Source organism: Cherax quadricarinatus, chromosome 29 (assembly GCF_038502225.1).
Source record: "Cherax quadricarinatus isolate ZL_2023a chromosome 29, ASM3850222v1, whole genome shotgun sequence".
NCBI lineage: Eukaryota > Metazoa > Arthropoda > Malacostraca > Decapoda > Parastacidae > Cherax > Cherax quadricarinatus.
This window is the reverse complement of record NC_091320.1, coordinates 37564857-37591889: the sequence shown is the minus strand read 5'-3', so window position 1 is coordinate 37591889 and position 27033 is coordinate 37564857. Positions and strand designations below refer to the sequence as shown.

The window sequence follows — 27033 nt, the reverse complement described above, 5'->3', positions numbered from 1 at the left end:
GTTCCCATAAGGAATATTGTGAATTAGATTAGTCCATTTCAGACCCCCAAACATACACGTACAAACGCACTTACATAAATACACTTACATAATTGGTCGCATTGGGAGCTGATCATAAAGCAGGGGTCCACTGTAAATCATTTTAGTCATTCTTCTCTGATGTTCTCTAATGAGTCTATATCCATCCTGTAGCAAGGGGACCAAAACTGAGCAGCATAATCTAAATGAGGCCTCACTAGTGATGTATACAGCTGTAAAATAACTTTTGAACTTCTGTTACTTATACTTCTTGAGATAAATCCAAGTAATCTGTTGGCCTTGTTGCGAACACTAAGGCACTGCTGTCATGGCTTTAGATTTCTGCTCACCATAACTCCCAAGTCCTTTTCACATTCTGTATGATCAAGCTCTACTTCACCTAGATTATAGCTTCGAGGGTTATTTTCATTACCAAGGGCTAGTACCTTACACTTATCGACATTGAACTTCGTCTGCCATTTTTCAGACCAAGACATTAATTTGTCCAAATCCTCCTGGAGTTCATTGCTATCCTCCTCAGAGTGAATTATACGGCCTGTTGGTATTGGTACAGGCCGAAAAATTGGGTATCGGTATGGGCAAAAATTTTGGTATGGTGCCATGCCTACAATAAATACAAAGAGAAGTTCCACCCTCCCTACGAGGAAAATACTGTACTAACTGTGACACTCATAACAGCAACTTGTGTCGACTAGCCTTCTTAATATTATAATCACAACTAATCGCTAAACCTACAAAGGTCATACAACACTGTGTAATCACCTTAAGTTGGCTTGCCTCCCTGCCCTGGTGCTGACCACACACACCTACCACACATGACAGGTGAAAACTTAACGAATATCTAGGGAAGGAAGGAGGAAGGTAGGGAGAGAGAGACACCCACCACCTCAAGCTGACCACATCATGAGGAGCCAGTCTATCAGCATCCTGTCGGCCAACATTAGAGGTTTCATTACTAATGTTGGAGAACTCACACATAGTTTTGTGAACACTCGACGTCCCGACATGATAGCTGTTGTTGAAACATTTTTGGACGACAGGACTCCAGAAAATTTTGCAAGAATTGCTGGCTACACCTCATGGATGAGAAGAGACAGGCAAGGGCAAGGAGGAGGTGTTGCTGTGTGCTTCTCTAAAAGTGTTCATGTCCAGCACATTGATGTTGCCACCTCTACTCATCTTGAAATGATGTTCTTCAAGCTCTGTATAAACACTAGTACCTCTGTACTAGCATGTGCAATGTACAGACCTCAGTGGCAACATGCAGACCCCATCAACTTCCTAATGGAAAATATTGACTCCCTCCTGCTGCAACACAACTGTCAACATATCATAATTGTTGGTGACCTCAACTAGCACCTCATACAGAGGGACTTTGATGACCTTCTTGCAGTATTTGACATGAGAAACTTTGTTGATTTCCCTACACACATCTCTGGCTCCTCCCTTGACCCAGTAGTGAGAGATCTGGCAGAAGGTATAGTCGCTTGTCAACCCCTCGGGTACGTTGGATCATCTGACCACAAGGCTGTTTTTACAACACTTAAGATTCCAACAGAACGAGGTGAGGAGTCCACATGCACAACCTGGCTATGGGAAAGAGGTAATTGGCCCTTTGCTCTGAGCTCGCCACCACCGATTGGAATGCTCTTCTCCAAGGGGATGTTGACAACCAAGTGAAAGCCTTCACTGGACACACACTTAATCTACAACAAGAACACATTCCTCACCGGCAATATGTGACGAAGCCTACAGATCAGCCTTGGTTTGGTTTTCGTTGTAGAGAGGCTGCTACTGCTAAGTACAAAGCATGGTGAAGGTATAAGAGACATCCTACCACCTATAACAGAAACTTGCACAGGCAAGCCTGTAGGCATATGGGTGACGTTCAAAAGTGGGCCATTGCTAAATGGGAGGTGGACACAAAAAGAAAGCTAGCATCAGGTACGGTAGGCTCCAAAATCTGGTGGTCCCTGGTCAAGGACAGACAAGGACATCTGCCTGATGAACTCATTCCACCTTTAAATTGAAAGGATGGGACCACCTCTACTAGTAATCAAGAGAAGGCGGACCTCTTTGCCGAATACTTTGCTACCAAAATGCAAGTTCCTGATCCAGCAAGGGACCCTCCTTGGCTAGTTGCAAGAACTGTGTCAAAACTGTCAGTGGTGACAATAAGGCAGGAGGAGGTGCATTTCCTTCTTAAATCGCTTGACCAAGAAAAGGCTGTGGGCCCAGACAAGTTGAGCCCAAGATTGCTGAGATGTGCAGACCAGCTAGCAGCACCTCTAACTCGCATCTTCCAGCACTGCCTAGTACAGTGTAACTGGCCCTCTCTGTGGAAAGAGGTAACTGTAGTCCCTTATTTAAAACATCTGTCAGTCCATATAATATTACTGTTTGAACCATTAATTGTAATATTGTTTTTATGTTCAACTTAAGGCTATTCTTATCAACCTCCATCCTGAATACCTTGCATTAGTATTAAGATAAAATGAAGATTTATTAAAACGTTAACCACTCTTATCTTGTCTAGATTTAAGTAGTTATTATGTACTAGTATTACTTTGCCCAAAATGCCCTGGTATGATAGTGGCTTTCTTTGTACTTAACAAATCAAAATTGTAATCACACATTGTAACCTTTGCAAAGAAATAAAATCTTTAATAAAAAGCTCCTTGTTATGCAGAACATTTTGGGCAAATTAGGTCAATTTCATCCCCAGGATGCGGCCCACACCAGTCGACTAACTCTCAGGTACCTAGCACATTCTGATGCTTCCAACCATGCCGGGAATCGAACCACAGACCTCAGGCCTACCTACCATCCTATAGCTGGTAGGCCTACCTACTGTCCTATACCTGGTAAGCCTCCCTACCTGCTATACCTGTTAGGTCTGCCTACCTCCTGGCATGATAATAGCTTTCTTTGTACCAATCATATTATGAAATGTGAACTCAAATTGTAATCTTAGCAAAGAAATAAAGTTTTGATTTTGATTTTGATACCTACTGGTAGGTCTGCCTATCTCCTGGTAGGCCTGCCTACTTCCTGGTAGGGATGCCGATCTCCTGGTAGGCATGCCTATCTCCTGGTAGGCCTGCCTACTTCCTGGTAGGTCTGCCTACTTCCTGGTAGGCAAGCCTATCTCCTGGTAGGCATACATGTCTCCTGGTAGACATACCTACTTCCTAGTAGGCCTACTAACTGCCTGGTAGGCTAATCTACTTCCTACACCTCTTGGTAGGCCTACTTACTATACCTGGTAGGCCTTCCTACCTCTTATACCTCTCATGTTAGGCCTAAAATACCATGTATACCTTCATTAAATATTGCCACATCATCATCCATCTGTAATGTAGCATATAATGATGTTTTCAGCAGTAATATTAAAATAGTGATAATAGGTATCATTGGTGGCCTTTTAATAAATTTGACTAATATAGTGAGCCAGACCTTTTGAGAAATCACGTATTATTTTCTTTTGTAAAATACACCATCGCTGTACGACTTGTGGATTTAGTGCTTAGTTATGATTATAATAATAACTGTAAAATACAAGCATGCTATATATACCCTAGCACAAATTGTTATTTATTGTGCCAATTTTTGTTGTAGGAGCTACTGTTAGCAAAAATAATACTGTATATGTATTTATTTTTGGACATGCAGATATTAGGGCCAACTAACCTATGTCAACGAAAGTGCACTAGTCCTATATCCATTATTAGCAGAGTTAGGTTAAGTTATGTTAGGTTATTTTAGGCTGGGCTAGGTTGAATTTCATTAAGTTAGGTTTTGTACATTTACACATCATAAAATAATATCAGTAATAAAACCAACCTAATTATCACCAAATTCACAAGAGATCTGGATCTCCATATATAACCAAAAACTTTTTCTCTCAGCTACATTTTCCTGGAAGTTTGACGACACCATTGCTGATGATGCTGACAGTGACACTGCTGACCATGGCTTTGTTTTGCAGGTGAGAGTGTGTATTTGTGCATTGTGAGGGATTTGAGCTCCAGCTCTTGGGACATGCTTCTTAACTACTAATCACTTGGCATGGTGTCCTCATTCCCATTTAAACTCATATACGTACTGTACACTGTGCTCAGTGTGAAAAAGCTTCTTTCTTTCTTTTTGTTTAGTTTCTGTTTGTTTCTCCTTCATTATTGTTGGATTTTTTAAATATTGTTTAATTAAATTAGAGCAAACAAAGTTCATTGTTGCTGGTTCATCAACCAGTTCTTCCGTATTCTTGTTGGTTTCTTTGATTTGCTGTTGTGCCCATGAATTTTGATTTCAATCTTTCTATCCATCTCTGAGGCTCTAAATTTTACTAGTCAGTCTCATTGACTGAAATTATCTTTGACCAGGAGTTTTGCCTTGGTCATGTTATATACAGGTCAGCCATCACTCATCCAGCATCATTGGGACCTGTAGTGTGCATGATTAGTGAGTTTGCTGGATTACAGAATGGTTAGGTTAACATGACTCATGAAATCGTAATGACACGATTGCAAACAAACCATACCACGGGTGGGGATAGAATCCGCGATCAGAGAGTCTCAAAACTCCAGACCGTCGCATTAGCCACTGGCTAACACGACGGTCTGGAGTTTTGAGACTCTCTGATCATGGGTTCTATCCCCGCCCATGGTATTGTTTGGTTAAGTTAGAATACACTTAATTAACCTATCAATAGAGAATCTTTCTGCTACATCTTCCTCGTTTCATCACTACTTTCTTCCCCACTGGCTTGCTGTTGTGGATTTACAACCATCTGCACAATTTCTGAGTCAGTATAATGATGAAATTTGAAATTATGATATCCGAAATTAGTGCCGGATTACTGATGGAACCGGATAACTGATTGCTGGATTAATGATGGCCGACCTGTCTTCCTTACTATACGTAGATGTGTGTTCGATAATTTCTTTGGTTGTCCTGTCCACCTATGTTCACTATTAGACCTGTGTGTGTGGGAGATATATATCATATAATAACCAATTTTCAGTTCCCTATTTGTAGATATGGGAGTTAAGCTATGTTCGTGATGTTCCATTTTCATTAATTTATTCATCATAAAAAAAATTGGATTTACTTTCAATTTAATCTGTTCTTCTGCCACTCTGGGATGGATCAAAGCTCAAATGGTAGTGTTTTCAGCTCACATTTGAAGGAACTGGGTTCGATGCTAGCACAAGTGGAAATGTTGGGCGGGTTTCCTTACACCTGTTGTTAGTAGCACTGCCAAGATTTCATTCTTGGGGAAGGCTAAGCCAAGATTTCAATCTAGGGGTTTAAAAATGATATGCTGAAAAACCCATAGAAATCGTTTTTAAAACATATACACGTACTATAATGTTCAGTATGTATGTGAAATTTCTTAAACCATCATGTTTGTGTGGTCACTGGCCAATATAATAGTGATAATTAGCCATTAATCAGAAACAATAAATAATTATTTGCCTCCCTACTCCCATGGTTATGTCACTGCTTATTGTCTCTGTTCACTTAACTTTAAGTAGGAACCTAGGTGTTAGTTGACTGTTGTGGGTTGCATCCTGGTGTAAAGGCTCAAAGGACCCCAGAGTAAATATGTCAGACTTAGTGGCTATGTTGACTTACTTTGCATTACTAAATCTGTGTGTTAATAATCCAAATAGTCTTCCTATTTGTAAAGAAAACTTCTCCAGAATTCCTTGGGCTTCATTTTTCTTTTAATTTCCATCTGTGCTCACTTGTTATCTGTCAAAGATACAAACAAGGTTTTTAGCTGTTCTTTATACCCTTTTATAACCTTTAAGTTGCTGTTATGTGTGTGTTTTTCCTCTTATCAGTCAACATGGCCATCTTTAGGGTTCTCAAGCTCTCTTGAAATCTCGTATTTTATTTTTTTTTTAGCTCTGAGATCCATATTGTAGCTCTTCTTTAGACTTTGTCTGATCCACATTTCCTCAGGTGTGAACAGCCACATATTTTAATTTTGGCTTAATATAGTATGTATATATTGTAAATGGATTTTTCAGCATTTCTGTATCCACATAGTTGAGTGGTATTCCTATGCAGTAGTAAGTCAATGTAGCATATGCAAGTCTTACAGTTTCATATATATGATCTAATGATGATTTTTTTAATAATAACTCTGAAATCCCTTTCTTTGTATGATATTCAGAAAATTTTGTCACAGTTTCTTTTCTTTATGTGATCTGAATTCACTCTCCCATTTCCATTATTTGGGCATTATCAACATTAATTCCATTATCCATGTGTCACACACAAGTATTGAGTTTGACCTGGTGAAGGTGAAGATTCTGGTGGCTATCTCCATGGCACCCTTGCACTAATATACAGTTTGTGGTTGGGTGGGGTGTTATGTAGTCATTTACAGAGGTGGACGGTGGTGGTCCAGTGCTGCAGGTGGTGGAAGGCTCAGCTCCCAAGATAATGGGGGTGGCAGGGGTGCTCCTTAAGAAGGTAGTGAGTGGCACAGTTCCAGAGGTGGAGAGTACCACTCATGCAGATGACCTCCTCCCACAGTACCTCCACTTCACATACCTTCATCCTCACACTCAACTCGCCCTCCATTCCATCTTCCACCAGGTGGGTGGAGGAAACTACCTGTGTCAAATACTTGTCAGGCTTTGCAATAGTTGTTATTAGAAATCCTAAGGTGGCAGATATCTATAGTTTTAACTAGTTACTATTTTATTGTTCCCCACTTCATTTCCATGTGATGACTCTTAATATTATTATTCATTTGATGTAGTAAACTCATGTGGGTCATTCAAGACAGCTTTGGTATAGACTCAATCCTCTGTCTACTGAGTGCATGAAGGCACAACCTAGTTGCACTTGCCTAATTGTTAGAGTATTTAGTGTTGTATACATAATGAAAATATTGGCGCGTAATTGTTGTCTAATATTAATGTTGTGGTGCAGGTGTATCTGCCTATCTGTGAGCGTCTGGGTAAGGCAGACAGGACTGCCTACCTTGCCTCCCTCTCCCACAACTTCTGCAGGTACGTCATTTTCCTTACAAGCATATTGAGTTATCTACCTCACATTTCTACAGGTAACTTGTCTCCCTTAATACACTTGCAGTGTTCTAAGAGCCTTATACTTCTGAAAATATTATAAATAAAAATGCACATATAAGTATTAGTTTACACAAATCACCAGCTTAGCAACAAAAGCTGCTTATCAGCTTCACTCATTCCTGTGTATGTTAACTTGACCCAGCAGAATGACATAACATTTTTGCTTTCTCTCACCACAACCCTAATACTGTGGTACTGTATTAGGAACCAAACATTCCTTAACAACTTATCTCCCCATCAGATAGTTCATATATTAATCTTTTTTTTTTTTTACTTGTACATGGACAACACTTCATTCCTTCCTGTACTGTTATCAAGTCATGACTTAATAATGCTTAAAAAGAACTGTAAAGTTGGCCAGTGTTTGTCCTCAATTTGTGGCTTAGTTGTGAATCGTAAGTGCACTTTTTTTTTTTTTTAGGGCAATGTGTGCTTGCTCTTTGTCTCTCTCTCTCTCTCTCTCTCTCTCTCTCTCTCTCTCTCTCTCTCTGTTTCTTTCTTTCTTTCTTTCTTTCTTTCTATATGTCTTCTTTCTTTTACAGCATGAATGGAAGAAGTATTAAACCCGACTGACTTTACTTTTGGTCTTGCAGCCTGAGCAGGCTGCAGACCCTGGACCCGCCCCTTGATTATGACTCGGATGAGGAAGATGGGACCCAGAAGCAGATGGTGGCAGCCCTGAGAGAGTCAGAGGGGGAGATGGCTGACCAGTGGAAGGAGGGAGCAGAGAAGAAGAGTGGTGGTGGAGATGAGGAAGAGGATGAGGAGAAGATGAAAGACCCAAACGCACTTCTGGTGAAGAATGTTAACAGGCACCTTGAGAAGTACTCGCAGGTACCATGTATATATGTTTGTCTTTGTTTCATGAACTGGATGCAAAAAATATCATTTTTGCTCTGCTTTAGTAGCCTGTAAAATGTAAATGGGATGAAAAAATTATCCTCTTGACTGCTGCTGTTATCTCTAATGTGCTGCATATTTTTTTATATTTTTGATTTCTGGTGGTGGGAAGTAGTGCCTGCACTCAAAAGGAGCGGTTTGAGATAGTTTCTGTTTAGTGATATCTATACTGTTGTATCTGTGTGCCTCTGGCAAGACAATGATAGTGGTGGGAGACAGCCAGCGCGTTGAAAAAAAAAAAGTGTTTGTACTAACTATATGTGGTTGCAGGGATCACTTCACAGCTGTGTGTGTGTGTGTGTGCGTGTGTGTGCGTGCGTGTGCGTGCGTGCACGTGCGTGTGCGTGCGTGCACGTGCGTGTGCGTGTGTGCACGTGCGTGCGCGTGTGCGTGTGTGTGCGTGCGTGTGCATGCGTGTGCGTGCGTGTGCGTGCATGCGTGTGCGTGCGTGCGTGTGCGTGCGTGCGTGTGTGTGTGTGTGTGTGTGTGTGTGTGTGTGTGTGTGTGTGTGTGTGTGTGTGTGTGTGTGTGTGTGTGTGTGTGTGTGTGTGTGTGTGTGTGTGTGTGTGTGTGTGTGTGTGCGCAGTCACCTATTTGTGGTTGCAGGGGTTAATTCATAGGTCCTGGCCCTGCCTCTTCACTGATCACTACTAGGTCACTCTTCCTGCTTCATGAGCTTTATCAAACCTCATCTTAAAACTATGCATGGTTTCTGCCTCCACTATGTCACTTTCCAGACTATTCAGTTTCCTGACAACTCTATGACTGAAGAAAACTTCCTAACATCCCTTTGACTCATCTGAGTCTTCAACTTATAATTGTGACTCCTTGTTTCCGTGTCCCATCTCTGGAACATCCTGTCTTTGTCCACCTTGTCAATTCCTCGCAGTATTTTATATGTCATTATCATGTCTCCCCTAACCCTCCTGTCATCCGGTGTCATCAGGCCAATTTCCCTTAACCTTTCTTCATAGAACATTCCCCTTAGCTCTGGGACTAGTCTTGTTGCAAACCTTTGCACTTTCTCTAATTTCTCGACGTGCTTGACCAGGTGTGGGTTCCAAACTGGTGCTGCATACTCCAATATAGGCCTGACATACATGGTGTACTGTCTTGAATGATTCTTTGCTGAGGAATTGGAATGCTGTTCTTAGGTTTGCCAGCACCCATATGCCGCAGCAGTTATCTGGTTGATGTGCGTTTCAGATGTTCTCGGTAATATACTCACCCCAAGATCCTTTTTCTTGAGTGAGGTTTGCAGTCTTTGGCCACCTAGCCTATACTCTGTCTGCAGTCTTCTTTGCCCTTCCCCAATCTTTGTGACTTTGCATTTGGCAGGGTTAAATTTGAGGAGCCAGTTGCTGGACCAGGTGTCCAGTCTGTCCAGGTCTCTTTGTAGTTCTGCCTGATCCTCATCCAATTTAATTCTCTTCATTAACTTTACATCATCTGCAAACAGAGACACTTCTGAGTCTATCCCTTCCATCATGTCATTCCCATATACCAAAAACACCACTGGTCCTAGGACTGACCCCTGTGGAACCTCGCTCGTCACAGGCGCCCACTCTGACACTTTGTCACATACTTTGACTCGTTTTTGCCTCCCTGTGTATGTGTTTGTGTATGTGTGTGTGTGTGTTTGTGTGTTTGTTTTTAGTTATACTAATAAGTTATCTGATAAGCAGATTTATGAAAAAGCCCAGGTTATCAACCCAAATCTAAAACAGTATTTGTTATGAAAACTTAATTTTGTATTTCTGTTAGTTTCTAATTTGAAGGGTCCTCTGGGAATGTAACCCATCCCTTGTGAATTAACTGATGATTATTGGCTCATGAGATAAGAGAAGTGTTACTGGCTGCAGGTGAACTATGAAGTGACTCTGGAGGAACTGCAGAACACCTGGAACATGAACTTCATGAAGCTCTCCTCCACCTTGGCTCACTTGCACAACCACCCATGTAAGTATGACCAACACCTGCACCACCAACACCTTCACCACCATTGCTTTCACCACCATCATCTTCACTGCCGTCATCATCTTCACCATCATCATTTTCACCATAACCTTCACCACTATCACCTTCACTGTCACCTTCACCACCACTGCCATCATCACCACCACCTTCACGATCATCTCCTTCACCACCATCATCTTCACTGCCAACACCACTACCTGCACAACCACACACTCCTACACCACCTTAACCAACATCAGCACCACCGAACTACCTGCACTACCACCCCCTGCACCACCTTATCTACATCAGCACCACCAGTACCTACCACCACATCTGCCCACCTTCAGAAGCACCACCTTCTGCAACACTACTTATATTAAAGCCACCACCATTACAAATAAAAATACCAAGTGATTTATAATTGGTTAATTACAAAAGAAAGAATATGGACAGTAAAAAAGATAGTGGAGAAAGGTCCGATATTTTTATGCCCTAGAGGAGGACCCTGCACATACACCACTTTCTTTTCAGTGTTTCACACTTTCAGTGACTCTCATTTGTGCCATTGTTTTACCGCTTTTCCACCATTTTTGTACGACAGTTGTGTAAAGGAAGGGCTACCGGCACCGTATTTTTAGGTAAGTATTGTATGTACTGTGTATTTATTTTACTGTATCAGATTTTATATGCCTAGGTGTATTAAGTTAGTGTATTATGATAGTGTAAACATGCTATAAGGCATTTTAAACATATTCAATAATGAAAAAACTGCTCTTTTCCACCTGTCGGCAATTTTCACTTACCGTACAGGGTTGGGAGTCTAAGAGCCATACAAATGGAACCCTCCTGTATATGGATTTATAGTAATTATCATGAATATGTTAAACTGTAAATTTTGATTAAATGTTGTTGGTTTCAGTGGTGCTGAGTGTAGGAGAGAGGGAGGAGGCAGAAGAAGAGGAGGAGGAGGAGGAGGAGAAGATTGAGGAAGGCAAAGAGGAGGGAGAGAAACGGCTGCAGGAGGCTGTGGTGGAGCTGGGTGACCTCCACTGTGACCTCAGTGACCGCTACAGGTCACTCTCCTACCTCCACAAGTTTATCAAGGTGAGGCTGGACTCAATTTTTGCACTTCAGCTGTGTCTGACATGCACAGTTTTGCCACCCCAAGGATTGCAGTCACAGCTGTTAGCTAACTCTTAAATACAAACATATTTATTGCTAAGTAACAAGGGGCAGAAGGTGTAAGGGAAGTAACACCTAAGTGAGGTGCCAGGGTGGGCCCTTGCACCTCACTTGCACAGTAAAGGTGTACAGAGAATAAATGATTATAGTGATTTGTAAATTACATTTATTGGGTGATGGCCATGTTGTGGGGCCTTGAGACAATTCTTGATAACACTTGAAATGTTTAAGCTGCCAAATCATTCCAGATGACAATTACTAAATTACAAATTATTGTAATCTCGTATTTTTTCTATAGTGGTATTAAATTTCAGTGCTGTTAGTTTTACACTCAAGCCTTGCCCTGGAATTTCTCCTGTCCACTACTATATTAATGTCCTCGATATGTTTAGTTTTGTTAACTAAGGCTTAATGAAGCTCTCAGGTGTGCAGAACATAGCTTTCAATAATATCCTATATGTTGCACATGTGTCAGTTTACCTAACATACTGTAAGTTCAAAATATATAATTACAACAAAGGCACTTTTGGAATACTCTCAATATAATGCACACTGCACACTTCTGGTTACAAATATCTACACCCCAGTCACATGTATGTCATGATGTCCAGCCAGTCACATGTTGTACCACAGGTAGTGAGTGAGAGCAAACTGGCATCACTGGCTGGTCATGCCCCAGGGTTGTTGGACCTACTACTGCTGTTGTGGCGTCTTGGACGACGTCACGGTATGAGCGGCAAGGTCCAGGTGAGTTTCTTGGGTTCTCTAATTCACTCCTTAGTCTCCTAGATGAGCCTCTTACTTTGTCCATGATTTTCTAGAGTTCAGGAGAGCAACTTCATCTTCCACGGTTCTCCAGGTAAATCAATATTCCCCCATTGTTTCCTAAGTAAACTTTCTTCTTTTCATCTCCCAGAGCCAAGGTAAACCCCTTCACATTGGCATTATAGTGGTTCCTTTAGTTATGGTGGATTTGATTTACAATAATTTGGAGTTAATATTTACCCTCTTAAAGGAATTTAGTTTTGAGTTGTGATGAAAATTTTTAGATACAATGTGTATGATGGTTGGCAGGCATGGATAAGCCTCAGCCCAGAGACAAGACAAGGTGATGTCAAGGTCTGAAATGGAGTGATGGTGGAGTGTGTGTTGGAGGTGAATGGGAGAGGGTGGGAGTAAAGAAAAGTGGAAGGGAGGAAAAAAGGCAAACAGATGGGTACTGCATATGCAACATGCGTGTATCAGATGCGGATGGTAAGAGACAGTGACAATGAGAGTTTAAATATTAGGTCTACAATTCTCTACCAACCTGCCTGCCCACCCTCCCACTTTATTCTGCTACTTTGCTTGGGGATAAACTTATGAAAGATAGGCTTACTGTACTGTTGGGTTCCAGTGCCTCTGCAGATTTCAAACTGAAGCCTATGCATGTTTACAACTTAGAAAACCCCAGAGTGTTTAAACAACAAAAGTATTCAAGAGAAGGTTGGGTGTGTTCTGGCATCTTACAATAAATTACCATAAAACTATGGAGTTTGGTGTTTGAGTAGGATAGTTTTGAGGTACAATATGTCTTCTGGAATGGATTAATATTGTAACTTAGGGGATCACAGTATAGGAGAATCTCATTACCTCACAGTTTTCCCAGGCTCTCTTGGGCTTTCCCAGGCTTTAATTTTATGTAGTTTATAAAAAAAATATGTACAAGTAAAGCTTCTATGTGCAGATAACTCACACACAGGAGACTCAAACTTACATGCACATTATTTGTGTATTGTTCCAGTCACAGCATTGTGCCATTTTTTAATTCTTTAAAGCTTTTAAATAATGGACTAATAGGCTGTATACTGTACCAAATGTTATTCTGTACACTTAAACTACAAATACATACAGTACATACTTCTTCTTTCAGCAAACTGGTCGTATCCCACTGAGGCAGAGTGGCCCAAAAAGAAAAACAAAAGTTTATCTTTTTAACTTCAGTAATGTTTACAGAAGGGGTTACTAGCCCCTTGCTCCCAGGATTTTAGTTACCTCTTATGACACGCATGGCTTACAGAGGAAGAATTCTGTTCCACTTCCCCATGGAGACAAATATATACGTATTCCAATAAACATTGAATATGAGTGAGTTAAAATTGCAATTTGTTTGCTATTGCTATTTCAAAAGTCTTTTATATCGAGGTCTGATATGTCAAGAGTTTACCTCATATTCTATACATATTTTGATGACTATGTTCAATATTTCTACACCACTGAAGCAAGAGCTCAAACCAAATTCATTCTACATGTTTCAGATGATCTTGGAGTCAGCAGTAGAGAGTTTGGTGGAGCTGGTGACCCACGAGCTGCGACCAGTCAACCTCCTTCCTTCCAGCATGAGAGAGCAACAGCCCTTCATGGTTAGAATCCAGCTCTCTCATTCTCCTCATTTCTTTTGAGCTGACATCACATGATGGTTGACACTCCATACCCATCTTGTAGGTGATAGTCACCCCATACCCATACCTGTGGGTGGTAGTTGCCCCATACCCATCTTTTGAATGGCTGTCACCCAGTACTGAGTTTGTGGGTAATAGCCACCTTATATCATTCTGTGGGTGGTAATCACTCCATACCCATCCTGTGTGGTACCTGAAAAAAATTACAGAGGCACATAATATGTTTTGAAACATTTTATTAGCTAAGTAACTTAGAGTAGGAATGAAGTATATACAAGGAAAATGAATTTACTAATGCTATATTTTCTTTGCTGCTCTATTACATGTTGTACTGGTGAACAGGACTCGAGTGGACGTGTAGAGGAGGCACTGAAGGTGGTGGGTGAGTGGGAGGCTGCAGTGGAGAGTTGCGAACACCAGGTGTCTACATCAGGTAATTAAAACATTGATGCACGTGCGCAAACACACACACACACACACACACACACACACACACACACACACACACACACACACACACACACACACACACACACAGGATCCATACATAGCTTAAAGCAGAGGTATGATAAAGCTCACGGTTCAGGGAGAGTGACCAAGTAGCGATCAGTGAAGAGGCGGGGCCAGGAGCCTGGACTCGACCCCCGCAACCTCAACTAGGTGAGTACAACTAGGTGAGTACACACACACACACAGAAACGATCAAGAGGTATGCGAAGAGCTCAACATGAGATTTAAGGAAGTATTCACAGTGAGATATAAGCAACTATTGGCAGAAAGGTGGGCTGGTGCAAGTATGAGTAGTGGGGGGCTTGAAGAGGGTTGGAATAGTTTTAAAAATGCAGTATTAGAATGTGGGGCAGAGGTTTGTGGTTATAGGAGGGTGGGTGCAGGAGGAAAGAGGAGTGATTGGTAGAATGATGAAGTGAAGGGTGTGATAAAAGAGAAAAAGTTAGCTTATGAGAGGTTTTTACAAAGCAGAAGTGCTATAAGAAGAGTAGAGTATATGAAGAGTAAAAGAAAGGTAAAGAGAGTGGTGAGAGAGTGCAAAAGGAGAGCAGATGATAGAGTGGGAGAGGCATTGTCAAGAAATTTTAATGAAAATAAGAAAAACTTTTGGAGTGAGTTAAACAAGTTAAGAAAGCCTAGAGAACGAATGGATTTGTCAGTTAAAAACAGAGTAGGGGAGTTAGTAGATGGGGGAGATGGAGGTTTTGGTAGATGGGGAGAATATTTTGAGGAATTTTTAGATGTCGATGAAGAAAGGGAAGCGGTAATTTCATGCACTGGCCAGGGAGGTATACCATCTTTTAGGAGTGAAGAAGAACAGGATGTGAGTGTGGGGGAGGAGCGTGAGGCATTATGTAGAATGAAAGGGGGTAAAGCAGCTGGAACTGATGGGATTATGACAGAAATGTTAAAAGCAGGGGAGATAGTGTTGGAGTGGTTGGTATTTTTGTTTAATGTATGAAAGAGGGGAAGGTACCTAGGGATTGGCAGAGAGCATGTATAGTCCCTTTATATAAAGGGAAGGGGGACAAAAGAGATTGTAAAAATTATAGAGGAATAAGTTTACTGAGTATACCATGAAAATTGTATGGTAGGGTTATAATTGAAAGAATTAGAGGTAAGGCAGAATGTAGAATTGCAGATGAGCAAGGTTGTTTCAGAGTGGGTAGGGGGTGTGTAGATCAAGTGTTTGCCTTGAAGCATATATGTGAACAGTATTTAGATAAAGGTAGGGAAGTTTTCATTGCATTTATGGATTTAGAAAAGGCATATGGTAGAGTGGATAGGGGAGCAATGTGGCAGATGTTGCAAGTATATGGAATAGGTGGTAAGTTACTAAATGCTGTAAAGAATTTTTATGAGGATAGTGAGGCTCAGGTTAGGGTGTGTAGAAGAGAGGGAGCCTACTTCCCGGTAAAAGTAGGTCTTAGAAAGGGATGTGTAACGTCACCATGGTTGTTTAATATATTTATCACAAAACTCACGGAGGGAAAATTCTTAGGAATCCATCTTGATAATGGACTCAAATTTAAACACATATACAACAAATTTCCAAAAAAATTTCCAAGACCGTAGGCATACTATCGAAGATACGGTACTATGTTCCACAGTCACTGGACAAGCACCTAAAGTCAGTTCCTGATCAGCCGGGCTGTGGCTCGTATGTTGGTTTGTGTGCAGCCAGCAGCAACAGCCTGGTTGATCAGGCTCTGATCCACCAGGAGGCCTGGTCACAGACCGGGCCGCGGGGGCGTTGACCCCCGGAACTCTCTCCAGGTAAACTCCAGGTAATCTCCAGTCAGCCCTCCTGGCCCTATATCACTTGCTTATTTACCCCTATCTCACTTATGGAATTTGTGCATGGGGCTCAACAACAATAAACCATCTCAGATTATTAATTACCCAACAAAAGGCTGCAGTCAGAATAATGATAAATTCCCACTACAGGCAGCACACTCCACAAATATTCAAAACTCTAAACCTACTCACCATACAAAACATCCATACTTATTACTGCACCTACTACATTCATAGAACACTTAACTCTGATATAAACCCTCCCCTCAAACGTCTCCTTACCAACCTCAACAGAACACATGACCATAACACAAGGCACAGATCACTCTTTGATGTTCCTCGAGTCCATCTTACGCTATGCAAAAACTCAATGCACATGTCGGAGTGATCATGTCGGAGGATCTCACCTTCAAGGACCATAACATTGTATCAATCGCATCTGCTAGAAAAATGACAGGATGGATAATGAGAACCTTCAAAACTAGGGAGGCCAAGCCCATGATGACACTCTTCAGGTCACTTGTTCTATCTAGGCTGGAATATTGCTGCACACTAACAGCACCTTTCAAGGCAGGTGAAATTGCCGACCTAGAAAATGTACAGAGAACTTTCACGGCGCACATAACGGAGATAAAACACCTCAATTATTGGGAGTGCTTGAGGTTCCTAAACCTGTATTCCCTGGAACGCAGGAGGGAGAGATACATGATTATATACACCTGGAAAATCCTAGAGGGACTAGTACCGAACTTGCACACGAAAATCACTCACTACGAAAGCAAAAGACTTGGCAGACGATGCTCCATCCCCCCAATGAAAAGCAGGGGTGTCACTAGCACCTTAAGGGACCATACAATAAGTGTCAGGGGCCCGAGACTGTTCAACTGCCTCCCAGCACACATAAGGGGGATTACCAACAGACCCCTGGCAGTCTTCAAGCTGGCACTGGACAAGCACCTAAAGTCAGTTCCGGATCAGCCGGGCTGTGGCTCGTACGTTGGTTTGCGTGCAGCCAGCAGCAACAGCCTGGTTGATCAGGCTCTGATCCACCAGGAGGCCTGGTCACAGACCGGGCCGCGGGGGCGTTGACCCCCGGAACTCTCTCCAGGTCTCTCCAGGTAAACATAAAAGGCCCTAAAATCTGGAATTCATTACCTGTGAATATAAAAGAAACACTTTCTGTTCATAAATTCAAGTCTCTTCTCAAAAATCACCTACTCACCCACAACTAAATAAATACTGAATAATTGTATCTCATAAATTGTATCTCGTAAATGTTTCTCATTATTGTATCTCATAAATGTCTAACCTGTGACCCAATCAAACTTTATTTTTTAATTACATTACCTAACAGAATACTCCATTCTACTGAATGTTCAGCAACACAGTAAATGACCATATGACCTGTCTTTGTAATACTCAATTGTGCTAAATTGTTATCTGTTTACAATAATGTTTTTACCACTGAATATATCATTGCTTAGTTAATCTTAAGTTAATTTTAAGGCTGCCCATAATGCTCTGCATCCAAAGGGCTTTGGCATGTTGCACTGTAATAACTGTATTTCTTCGTACTTCACTGTATCATGTTCAAATTAATAAATAAATAAATAAATAAAATAAATAAATAAATGCTAGGGTGTTCGGAAAAGGGGTGGGATTAAATTATGGGGAATCAAATACAAAATGGGAATTGACACAGTTGCTTTTTGCTGATGATACTGTGCTTATGGGAGATTCTAAAGAAAAATTGCAAAGGTTAGTGGATGAGTTTGGGAGTGTGTGCAAAGGTAGGAAGTTGAAAGTGAACATAGACAAGAGTAAGGTGATGAGAGTATCAAATGATTTAGATAAAGAAAAATTGGATATCAAATTGGGGAAGAGGAGTATGGAAGAAGTTAATGTTTTCAGATACTTGGGAGTGACGTGTCAGCGGATGGATTTATGAAGGATGAGGTGAATCATAGAATTGATGAGGGAAAAAAGGTGAGTGATGCATTGAGGTATATGTGGAGACAAAAAACGTTATCTATTGAGGAAAAGAAGGGAATGTATGAAAGTATAGTAGTACCAACACTCTTATATGGGTGTGAAGCTTGGGTGGTAAATGCAGCAGTGAGGAGGCAGTTGGAGGCAGTGGAGATGTCCTGTCTAAGGGCAATGTGTGGTGTAAATATTATGCAGAAAATTCGGAGTGTGGAAATTAGGAGAAGGTGTGGAGTTAATAAAAGTATTTGTCAGAGGGCTGAAGAGGGTTTGTTGAGGTGGTTTGGTCATTTAGAGAGAATGGATAAGATAAGATAAGATAAGATTTCGTTCGGATTTTTAACCCCGGAGGGTTAGCCACCCAGGATAACCCAAGAAAGTCAGTGCATCATCGAGGACTGTCTAACTTATTTCCATTGGGGTCCTTAATCTTGTCCCCCTGGATGCGACCCACACCAGTCGACTAACACCCAGGTACCTATTTGCTGCTAGGTGAACAGGACAACAGGTGTAAGGAAACGTGTCGAATGTTTCCACCAGCCGGGAATCGAACCCGGGCCCTCAGTGTGTGAAGCGGGAGCTTTAGCCACCAGGCTACCGGGCCACGATCAAAGTAGAATGACATGGAGAGCATTTAAATCTGTAGGGGAAGGAAGGCGGGGTAGGGGCCATCCTCGGAAAGGTTGGAAGGAAGGGGTAAGGGAGGTTTTGTGGGCGAGGGGCTTGGACTTCCAGCAGGTGTGCATGAGCGTGTTCGATAGGAGTGAATGGAGATGAATGGTATTTGGGACCTGACGATCTGTTGGAGTGTGAGCAGGGTAATATTTAGTGAAGGGATTCAGGGAAACCGGTTATTTTTATATAGCCGGATTTGAGTCCTGGAAATGGGAAGTACAATTCCTGTACTCTAAAGGAGGGGTTTCAGGATATTAGCAGTTTGGAGGGATATGTTGTGTATCTTTATATATATATGCTTCTAAACTGTTGTGTTCTGAGCACCTCTGCAAAAACAGTGATTATGTGTGAGTGACGTGAAAGTGTTGAATGATAATGAAAATATTTTCTTTTTGGGGATTTTCTTCTTTTTGGGTCACCCTGCCTCGTTGGAAGACGGCCGACTTGATAAAAAAAAAAAAAAATCACAGTGTAGACAGGAAGGACTCTGGGAAGACAGGACAGAGGGGGGACACCAACAGGGAATACACCAACAAGTGCTGGATGACATGCACACAACTGAGGAGGAGGTGAAGAAGCTGCTAAGTGACCTTGATACCTCAAATGCAATGGGACCGGACAACATCTCTGCGTGGGTCCTCAGGGAGGTAGCAGATATACTGTGTGTGCCATTAACCACAATCTTCAACACATCCTTTGAAACTGGGAAACTACCTAAGGTATGGAAGACCACAAATGTAGTTCCCATTTTTAAAAAAGGAGACAGAAAAGAGGCACTAAATTACAGACTAGTGTCACTGACGTGTATAGTATGCAAAGTCATGGAGAAGATTATCAGGAGAGTGGTGGAGCACCTGGAATGGAACAAGATTATAAACGACAACCAGCACGGATCCATGGAAGGCAAATCCCGTGTCGTAAACCTTTTGGAGTTTTATGACAAAGTAACAGAAGACACAAGAGAGAGGGGTGGGTTGATTGCATCTTCTTGGACTGCAAGGCCTTTGACACATTTCCTCACAAGAGATTAGTGCAAAAGCTAGAGGATCAGGCATGTATAACAGGAAGGGTACTGCAATGGATCAGAGAATCCTTGACAGGGAGGCAACAACGAGTCATGGTATGCGATGCGATATCACAATGGGCACCTGTGACGAGCTGGGTCCCACAGGGGTCAGTCCTAGGATTAGTGCTATTTTAGGTATATGTGAATGACATGATGGAAGGGATAGACTCAGAGGTGTCCCTGTTTGCAAATGATGTGAAGTTAATGGAGAATTAAATCAGATGAGGGTCAGGCAGGACTTCAAAGAGACCTGGACAGACTGGACACCTGGTCCAGCAACTGGCTTCTTAAGTTTAACCCTGCCAAATACAAACTCATGAAGATCGGGGAAGGGCACAGAAGACCACAGACAGAGTATAGGCTAGGTGGCCAAAGACTGCAAACCTCGTTCAAGGAGAAAGATCTTGGGGTGAGTATAACACCAAGCACATCTCCGGAAGCACACATAAACCAGATGACTGCTGCAGTACATGGGCGCCTGACAAACCTAAGAACAGTGTTCCGATACCTTAGTAAGGAATCGTTCAAGACACTGTACACCATGTACATCAGGCCCATACTGGAGTATGCAGCACCTGTTTGGAACCTACACTTGATCAAGCATGTCAAGAAATTATGGAAAGTGCAAAGGTTTGCGATAAGGTTAGTTCCAGAGCTAAGGGGAATGTCCTATGAAGAAAGGTTAAGGGAAATCAGACTGACAACACTGGAGGACAGGAGGGTTAGGGGAGACATGATAACAACATACAAAATACTGCATGGAATAGACAAGGTGGACAGAGACAGGGTGGTCCAAAGAGGGGACACAGAAACAAGGGGTCACAATTGGAAGTTGAAGACCCAAATGAGTCAAAGGGATGTTAGGAAGTATTTCTTCAGTCATAGAGTAGTCAGGAAGTGGAATAGCCTAGCAAGTGAAGTAGTGGAGGCAAGAACCATACATAACTTTAAGATGAGGTATGATAAAGCTCATGGAGCAGGGAGAGAGAGGACCTAGTAGCACTCAGTGAAGAGGCGGGGCCAGGAGCTGAGTCTCGACCCCTGCAACCACAGTTAGGTGAGTACAATTAGGTGAGTACACACACACACACACACACACACACACACACACACACACATACATACATGCACGCACACACATATGTGCACGCATACACACATACACACACACATTGCGTTTGTGTAGATCGGGACACAGCAATGATGGAGAAAAAACACCTGAGGGAGTATGAAGATCTGTCAAACACAGAGGAGGACAGCAGACATGGGGCTAAGAGAGGTGAGCATCCAAACTCACTGAACTCCTCCAAACCCAACTCGATTTCCTTTCCCAGCTGGCTCAACTCTGGGTCACCCTCACTTTCCGAGCAAATAAATAAGAAAAAAAGGCACAATACTGTGACTGGAACGATACACAAATAACCCACACATAGAAGAGAGGAGCTTACGACGACGTTTTGGTCCGACTTGGACCATTTACAAAGTCACACTAATGAAAAGGAGAGCAGAATGGGTATATATAGGCAGGAGGTGGTTGTAGTAGTAGTAGTGGAGGTGGAAGGAAGTAGTAGTGGGGAGGTAGTAAGAGTAGGAGGGGCCAGTCAAATATACTAAGAAAGAGGAGCACTTCAAGGGAGCTGGGTGCCCACAGAGGGTAAGAGCAAGAACACTGAGGGGGGGAAAACAAATAAATAAATAAAGAAGGAACAAATACACAGGGCAGAAGAAAGACAACCCAAAGGAGAAAATGTAAAGAAGAAAGGGGAAGAGGGAGAAGAAGAAAAAAAAGGAGGGATCAGGTTAGGTCACGAGTGTTCTGAAGTTCGGAGCATTTTACATTGTAATGGGAGAGGAAGGCATCTACAGAGTCGAAGCTGGGACTAAGATTCATACAAGAAAAGTTATATATTAGGGAGGATTCAACCAGACAATGACTGTTGAAGTTGGAAGTAGGGAAGACAGTTTTAGCAGAAGACCAGTCAGTAGGATGGCTGTGATCTCTGACGTGACAGAAAAGAGCACTATTAAACATAAATTGTAAACATGTTGGGTTCACATAAAAGGCATCAGGTTTTAACTTTGTAAAAACTTTCATTAGATAATTTATATCTTTTTTTTACTGTGTATACTGTAATGTTTGTACTTCAGATGTGTTCATCTAACATTTTAATTGGGTAAATGAATTCCATAGGTAGTATATGGATTTATTTATTATTTTTTCCCAATTAACACTGGAGTTATTGCAGCTAAGCGTCAGAGGGATGGGCGGCAGGACTTCGACCCTAAGAAAGTTCTCCCAACCATCACCAGCCTCCGAGCAGTGTGCAGTGACCTTAGTGACATTATGAAGGTCTGTCATGTGGCCTTTATTCCTTGTGTATCCTAATTGTTTATTGTGTACAATACAAATGAATGATAAAATAAGCATACTATAATGAAGAATCAATTGTTGATAACTGATTGAGATAACTTCAGTTGTCATGGGCTTGAACACAGCAACTACATGAAGCCAGGAACACCACTATTACAATTGAGTAAACTTGACTGATCTTCGAGCATTTTGTGTGCTTGTAACCCACACCTTGCATGGGAAGTGAAGACATGTCTGGTAAATACCAGGCATGATGGTATTTGTTACACACAAATAATATGCTTGATGACCAGTCAAGTTTACCTAATTGTAAAGATTGTGAGTTTTGCATTAAAATACCAGGGTTCAATGAAGTGATCATATCAGCTTGATTCAATTGCATTTGGACAAATAGTTGAATCATTTGATACAATATTTTGTTGTTTTTGTACTGTGATTGTCCAATAGTGTGTCTGCTTTGTGTTTACCAAACAGGAATTTGCTTCCTATATTAGTGCATGATAATAATGCATCTGCTAAATAATAAAAAATAATATTGCATGTATAATAGAGGTCCAATATCCTGTGGCATATTCAGACATGATTTGGCTTGCAAAGTACGTAGATGCATATTTTTTTCCAGAGTTTATGATTTTCTATAACAGTGGTCCTGTGTACTTTGGACTCGAATATAATATCTCAGTGGTGTTTTATTGAAACAGTGCTATCCAGACACACTAACAGTGCTATCTAGATGAGTCTTACTTGGGATTTAACTATTCAAGCATATTTATCAAATACAGTGGACCCTCGACTAACGCTATTAATCCATTCCTGAGAGCTCACTGTTAGTCAAAATTATCGTTAGTCAAGTTAATTTTCCCCATAAGAAATAATGGAAATCAAATTAATCCATGTAGGACAACCCAAAGTATGAAAAAAAAATTGTTTTTACCACATGAAATATTAATTTTAATACACACAAACTGAAGAAGACATGCACAGTTACATGACACTTACCTTTATTGAAGATCTGGTGATGATTGATGGGATGGGAGGAGGGGAGAGTGTTGATGGTCTTAGTGTTTAGAAGGGGAATCCCCTTCCATTAGGACTTGAGGTGGCAAGTCCTTTTCTGGGGTTACTTCCCTTCCCTTTAAATCTCTCAAACCAACCTTTGCTGGCCTTAAATTTACTCACATCACCACTAGTTGCTGGCATTTTTTTAATTAAATCGTCATGCAACTTCCTAGCCTTTTCACATATGATCGCTTGAGAGATGCTATCTCCTGCTATCTGTTTTTCGTTTATCCACACCAATAACAGTCTCTCAACATCTTCGAGTACTTGCGATCTCAGTTTCAAAAACATAGTTGCACCTTTAGCAAGAACAGCTTCCTTGATTGCCGTTTTCTTGCCCACAATAGTAGCGATGGTTGATTGGGGTTTTGTGTACAACCTGGCCAGCTCGGAGACACGCACTCCACTTTCATACTTAGCAATGATCTCTTTCTTCATATCCATAGTAATTCTCACCCTTTTTGCTGTAGGGTTGGCACTAGAAGCTATCTTGGGGCCCATGGTGACTTATTTTGCAGGTGCAATCACTAAAAAGGCTGTGATAATATGAAATGTTCCGATTATATGCTTGGAAGCGACCGCGGTGGCTGGCTGGCTTGTAAACACTGGCCAGAAGTGGATGCGTCTCAGACGGAACGAATAGTGTTGGTCGAGTTTTTTAGCGCTAGTCGAGGCAAAATTTTTGCGTTAAAATGTATCGCTAGTCGGATTTATCGTTAATCGATGCTATCGTTGGTCGAGGGTCCACTGTAATATAGAAATTATTACTGTTTAGGAGTTGAAAACTTGTTATGCTAAAAGCTTTTAGACTGCACTAAGGTCATTAAGTTTAGGGGTTAATAGTTGTCTTCTGACTGGCCCATCAAGTGCCTGACATCACACTTGTAGTCTCTGTTTACATTTATTTATGTTGTATGTTCTTCAGGTGCTTCTGGAGGCACAGGTAGGGTTCTCTGGAGAGTGGTCAGCGCTGATCCGTGTTCAAGACCCTGACCATCTCAAAAGTGTCACGTCGCAGGTGCTGCGGGTCCTCACAGCCTACGACTTCAACATCTTCTCAACAAGGAACCAGGATCGGTGGGTGAGGCAGAAAGAGGATTTCCAGTTGGCTGTGCAGAAGTGGGAGCAAGCAGTCTCCAGTGCCATTACAGAGAGCTTCAAGGACAGAATGTAAGCCAATAGCTGATTGTGTGTTAAGTTCATGCTCTATTTTGCTTTCATCTTTCTCTTAAACTAATGGCTCCTAGTAATAAAAGAAAATTTACTTCACAATTTGTCAATGAAGCTTTTACAGAAAACAAAGTCCAATACAAAAACAGTTATAGCACTTTTTATTTTTAATCACATTTCTTTCAAAAGAAGCAGCATTGTTCAACATATTTAACATTGTTATTACTTTACCTGCAAGGAGAGTGGAGTAATGTGACTGTTATATTGCATTTGACAAAGATAAGCCACTATTACACTTTCTACAGCCTTTTATCATGCACTTGAATAATTACACAGATAAGAGGGGCAGTGTGTGAAATTCATGCTGAGACAAGATGTGATTATTACTTGAAATTGTAATTCTTCCAACATCTTAAATTTTTAGTGCATAGGTTATACTGGGTATAAATATACTGGATATAGATATTGCCATAGATGTGAATAAGACAGTATGCCAGTTATGGCATTTCAGTGACTTATTAAAGTCTTGTCAATGAAATGCCATGAGCCTCATATTGTGTCTTATTCACATACTTGTTGGAATATTCTACCACATAGCCATGTGTAGCACAGTGTGTCACTTCTCAGGACCTCAGAGCTAGTAACAGCAGTGGCAGGAGTGTTACAGAAGGAGCCATGCAGAGACAAGTTCAGACAAATGCTCATCTCTCGCCTTCCAGACCTTCTCTCTGCCTTCGCTGCTGAAGTCAAGGGCATCAGAGCAGATTTTCAGGTTGGATTGATGGCTAGACTAACCAAAACTTTTGTTGCTTTTATTAGTTTTTTTTACCTTCAAGGTATGGTGATCCAAATAAGGAAACTAATTCATCATCACTCATTCAGTCACTGTCTTACCAGAAGTGTGTTGACATCACAGTTTATATGGCCCTCTGGCTGAAACATCCCAATCCCTCCTTCAGAGTGCAGGGACTGCCAATTCCACTACCAGGACTCAAGTCCAGTTAACCAGTTTTCACTGAATCCTTTACGGGGAATCTGGTCAATGTTAATGTTAGCTTTTGCTTCTTAAATTTGTTGTTTTGTTTGATGCAAATTAGCTTTTATGTAGTGAATGCATTTCTACCAGTAATTCACTACAGTACATCCAGATAAATTTGCTCTTATGGAATCACCCAGTATATCTCTCTACACCTGTAGGGAGACTCACAATACTGTGTGTGCATTTTAATCTTTACAGACAAGCTGGTTGGTTGGTTTTCGATGGAGAGTGTTATTATTATCATAATCAGAACTAAGCACTAAATTCATTAGAGTCATGGAGGGAGAGTAAAGAGGAGGAGAATTATGATTGAATTTTTAATTTAATTTGTTCTTAATCCATTTTCCACTGAGGTAGGGTGACCCAAAAAGAAAGAAAAACCCAAAAAGAAAGAAAAACCCAAAAAGAAAGAAAAACCCCAAAAGAAAGAAAAACCCCAAAAGAAAGAAAAACCCAAAAAGAAAGAAACAACTTTCATCATCATTCAACACTTTCACCATCACTCATACATAATCACTATCTTTGCAGAGGCACTCAGATATGACAGTTTAGAAGATATGACAGTTTAGATGTCCCTCCAAACTGCCAATATCCTAAACCCCTCCTTTAAAGTGCAGGCATTGTACTTCCCATTTCCAGGACTCAAGTCCTGGCTGGCAAAGCTCTCGCTTCAGACGGAGGGCCTGGGTTCAATTCCCAGTGGGGTAGAAACATTTTGATGTGTTTCCTTACACCTGTTGTCCTATTCACCTAGCAGCAAGTAGGTACCTGAGTGTTAGTCAGCTGGTGTGAGTCGCATCTTGGGGGACAAGATTGAGGACCCCAATGGAAATAAGACAGACAATCTTCGATGATGCACTGCCTTTCTTGGGTTATCCTGGGTGGCTAACCCTGCGGGGTTAAAAAATCAAACGAAATCTTATCTTATCCTAGCTTAACCAGTTTCCCTGAATCCCTTCACAAAATATTACCCTGCTCACACTCCAACAGCTCATCAGGTCCCAGAAACCATTTGTCTCCATTCACTCCTATCTAACACGCTCATGCACGCTTGCTGGAAGTCCAAGCCCCTTGCCTACAAAACCTCTTTTACCCTCTCCCTCTAACCTTTTCAAGGACGACCCCTACCCTGCCTTCCTTTCCCAACAGATTTATATGCTCTCCAAGTCATTCTACATTGTTCCATTCTCTCTAAATGACCAAACCACCTCAACAGCCCCTCTTCAGCCCTCTGACTAATACTTTTAGTAACTCCACACCTCCTCCTAATTTCCACACTACAAATTCTCTGCATAATATTTACACCACACACTACCCTTAGACATGACATCTCCACTGCCTCCAGCCACCTCTTTGCTGCAGCATTTACATCCCATGCTTCACACTCGTATAAGAGTGTTGGTACCACTATATTCTCGTTCATTCCCTTCATTGCCTTCATGGATAATGTTCTTTGTCTCCACCAGATACCTCAACGCACCACTCACCTTTTTTTTCCTTCATCAGTTGTATGGTTTTCTTCATTCTTCATAAACCCATCCACTGACAAGTCAACTCCCAAATTTCTGAAAACATTCACTTCTTCCATACCCTCTCCCTCCAATGTGATATCCAATTTTTCTTTATCGAAATCGTTTGATACCCTCATCGCCTTACTCTTATCTATATTCACTTTCAACTTTCTACCTTTACACATCCTCCCAATCTCGTCCACTAACCTTTGCAACTTT

General features: G+C 41.5%; 1 protein-coding gene across 6 annotated transcripts in view; it reads left to right on the top strand.

The window, feature by feature from the left end:
* LOC128690453 (dynein axonemal heavy chain 10-like) overlaps window positions 1–27033 on the top strand; it is a 208076-nt gene that overhangs the window by 11150 nt on the left and 169893 nt on the right. For 4 of the 6 annotated variants that reach the window (XR_011392579.1, XR_011392580.1, XM_070089747.1 and 1 more), the window contains exons 3-14: window positions 3948–4027; window positions 6430–6651; window positions 6991–7070; window positions 7742–7982; window positions 9911–10007; window positions 10927–11111; window positions 11823–11936; window positions 13487–13591; window positions 13973–14063; window positions 21911–22014; window positions 24020–24264; window positions 24892–25036. Coding sequence is in view for 4 of the 6 variants with exons in the window: in XM_070089747.1 (XP_069945848.1) it covers window positions 3948–4027; window positions 6430–6651; window positions 6991–7070; window positions 7742–7982; window positions 9911–10007; window positions 10927–11111; window positions 11823–11936; window positions 13487–13591; window positions 13973–14063; window positions 21911–22014; window positions 24020–24264; window positions 24892–25036 (1709 nt within the window). In the remaining 2 variants the exon portion in view is untranslated. Of the gene's footprint in view, window positions 1–787; window positions 2388–2448; window positions 2904–3947; window positions 4028–6429; window positions 6652–6990; window positions 7071–7741; window positions 7983–9910; window positions 10008–10926; window positions 11112–11822; window positions 11937–13486; window positions 13592–13972; window positions 14064–21910; window positions 22015–24019; window positions 24265–24891; window positions 25037–27033 lie in introns of those variants that run through there. The other 2 variants (XM_070089749.1, XM_070089748.1) reach the window with 2 other exon arrangements.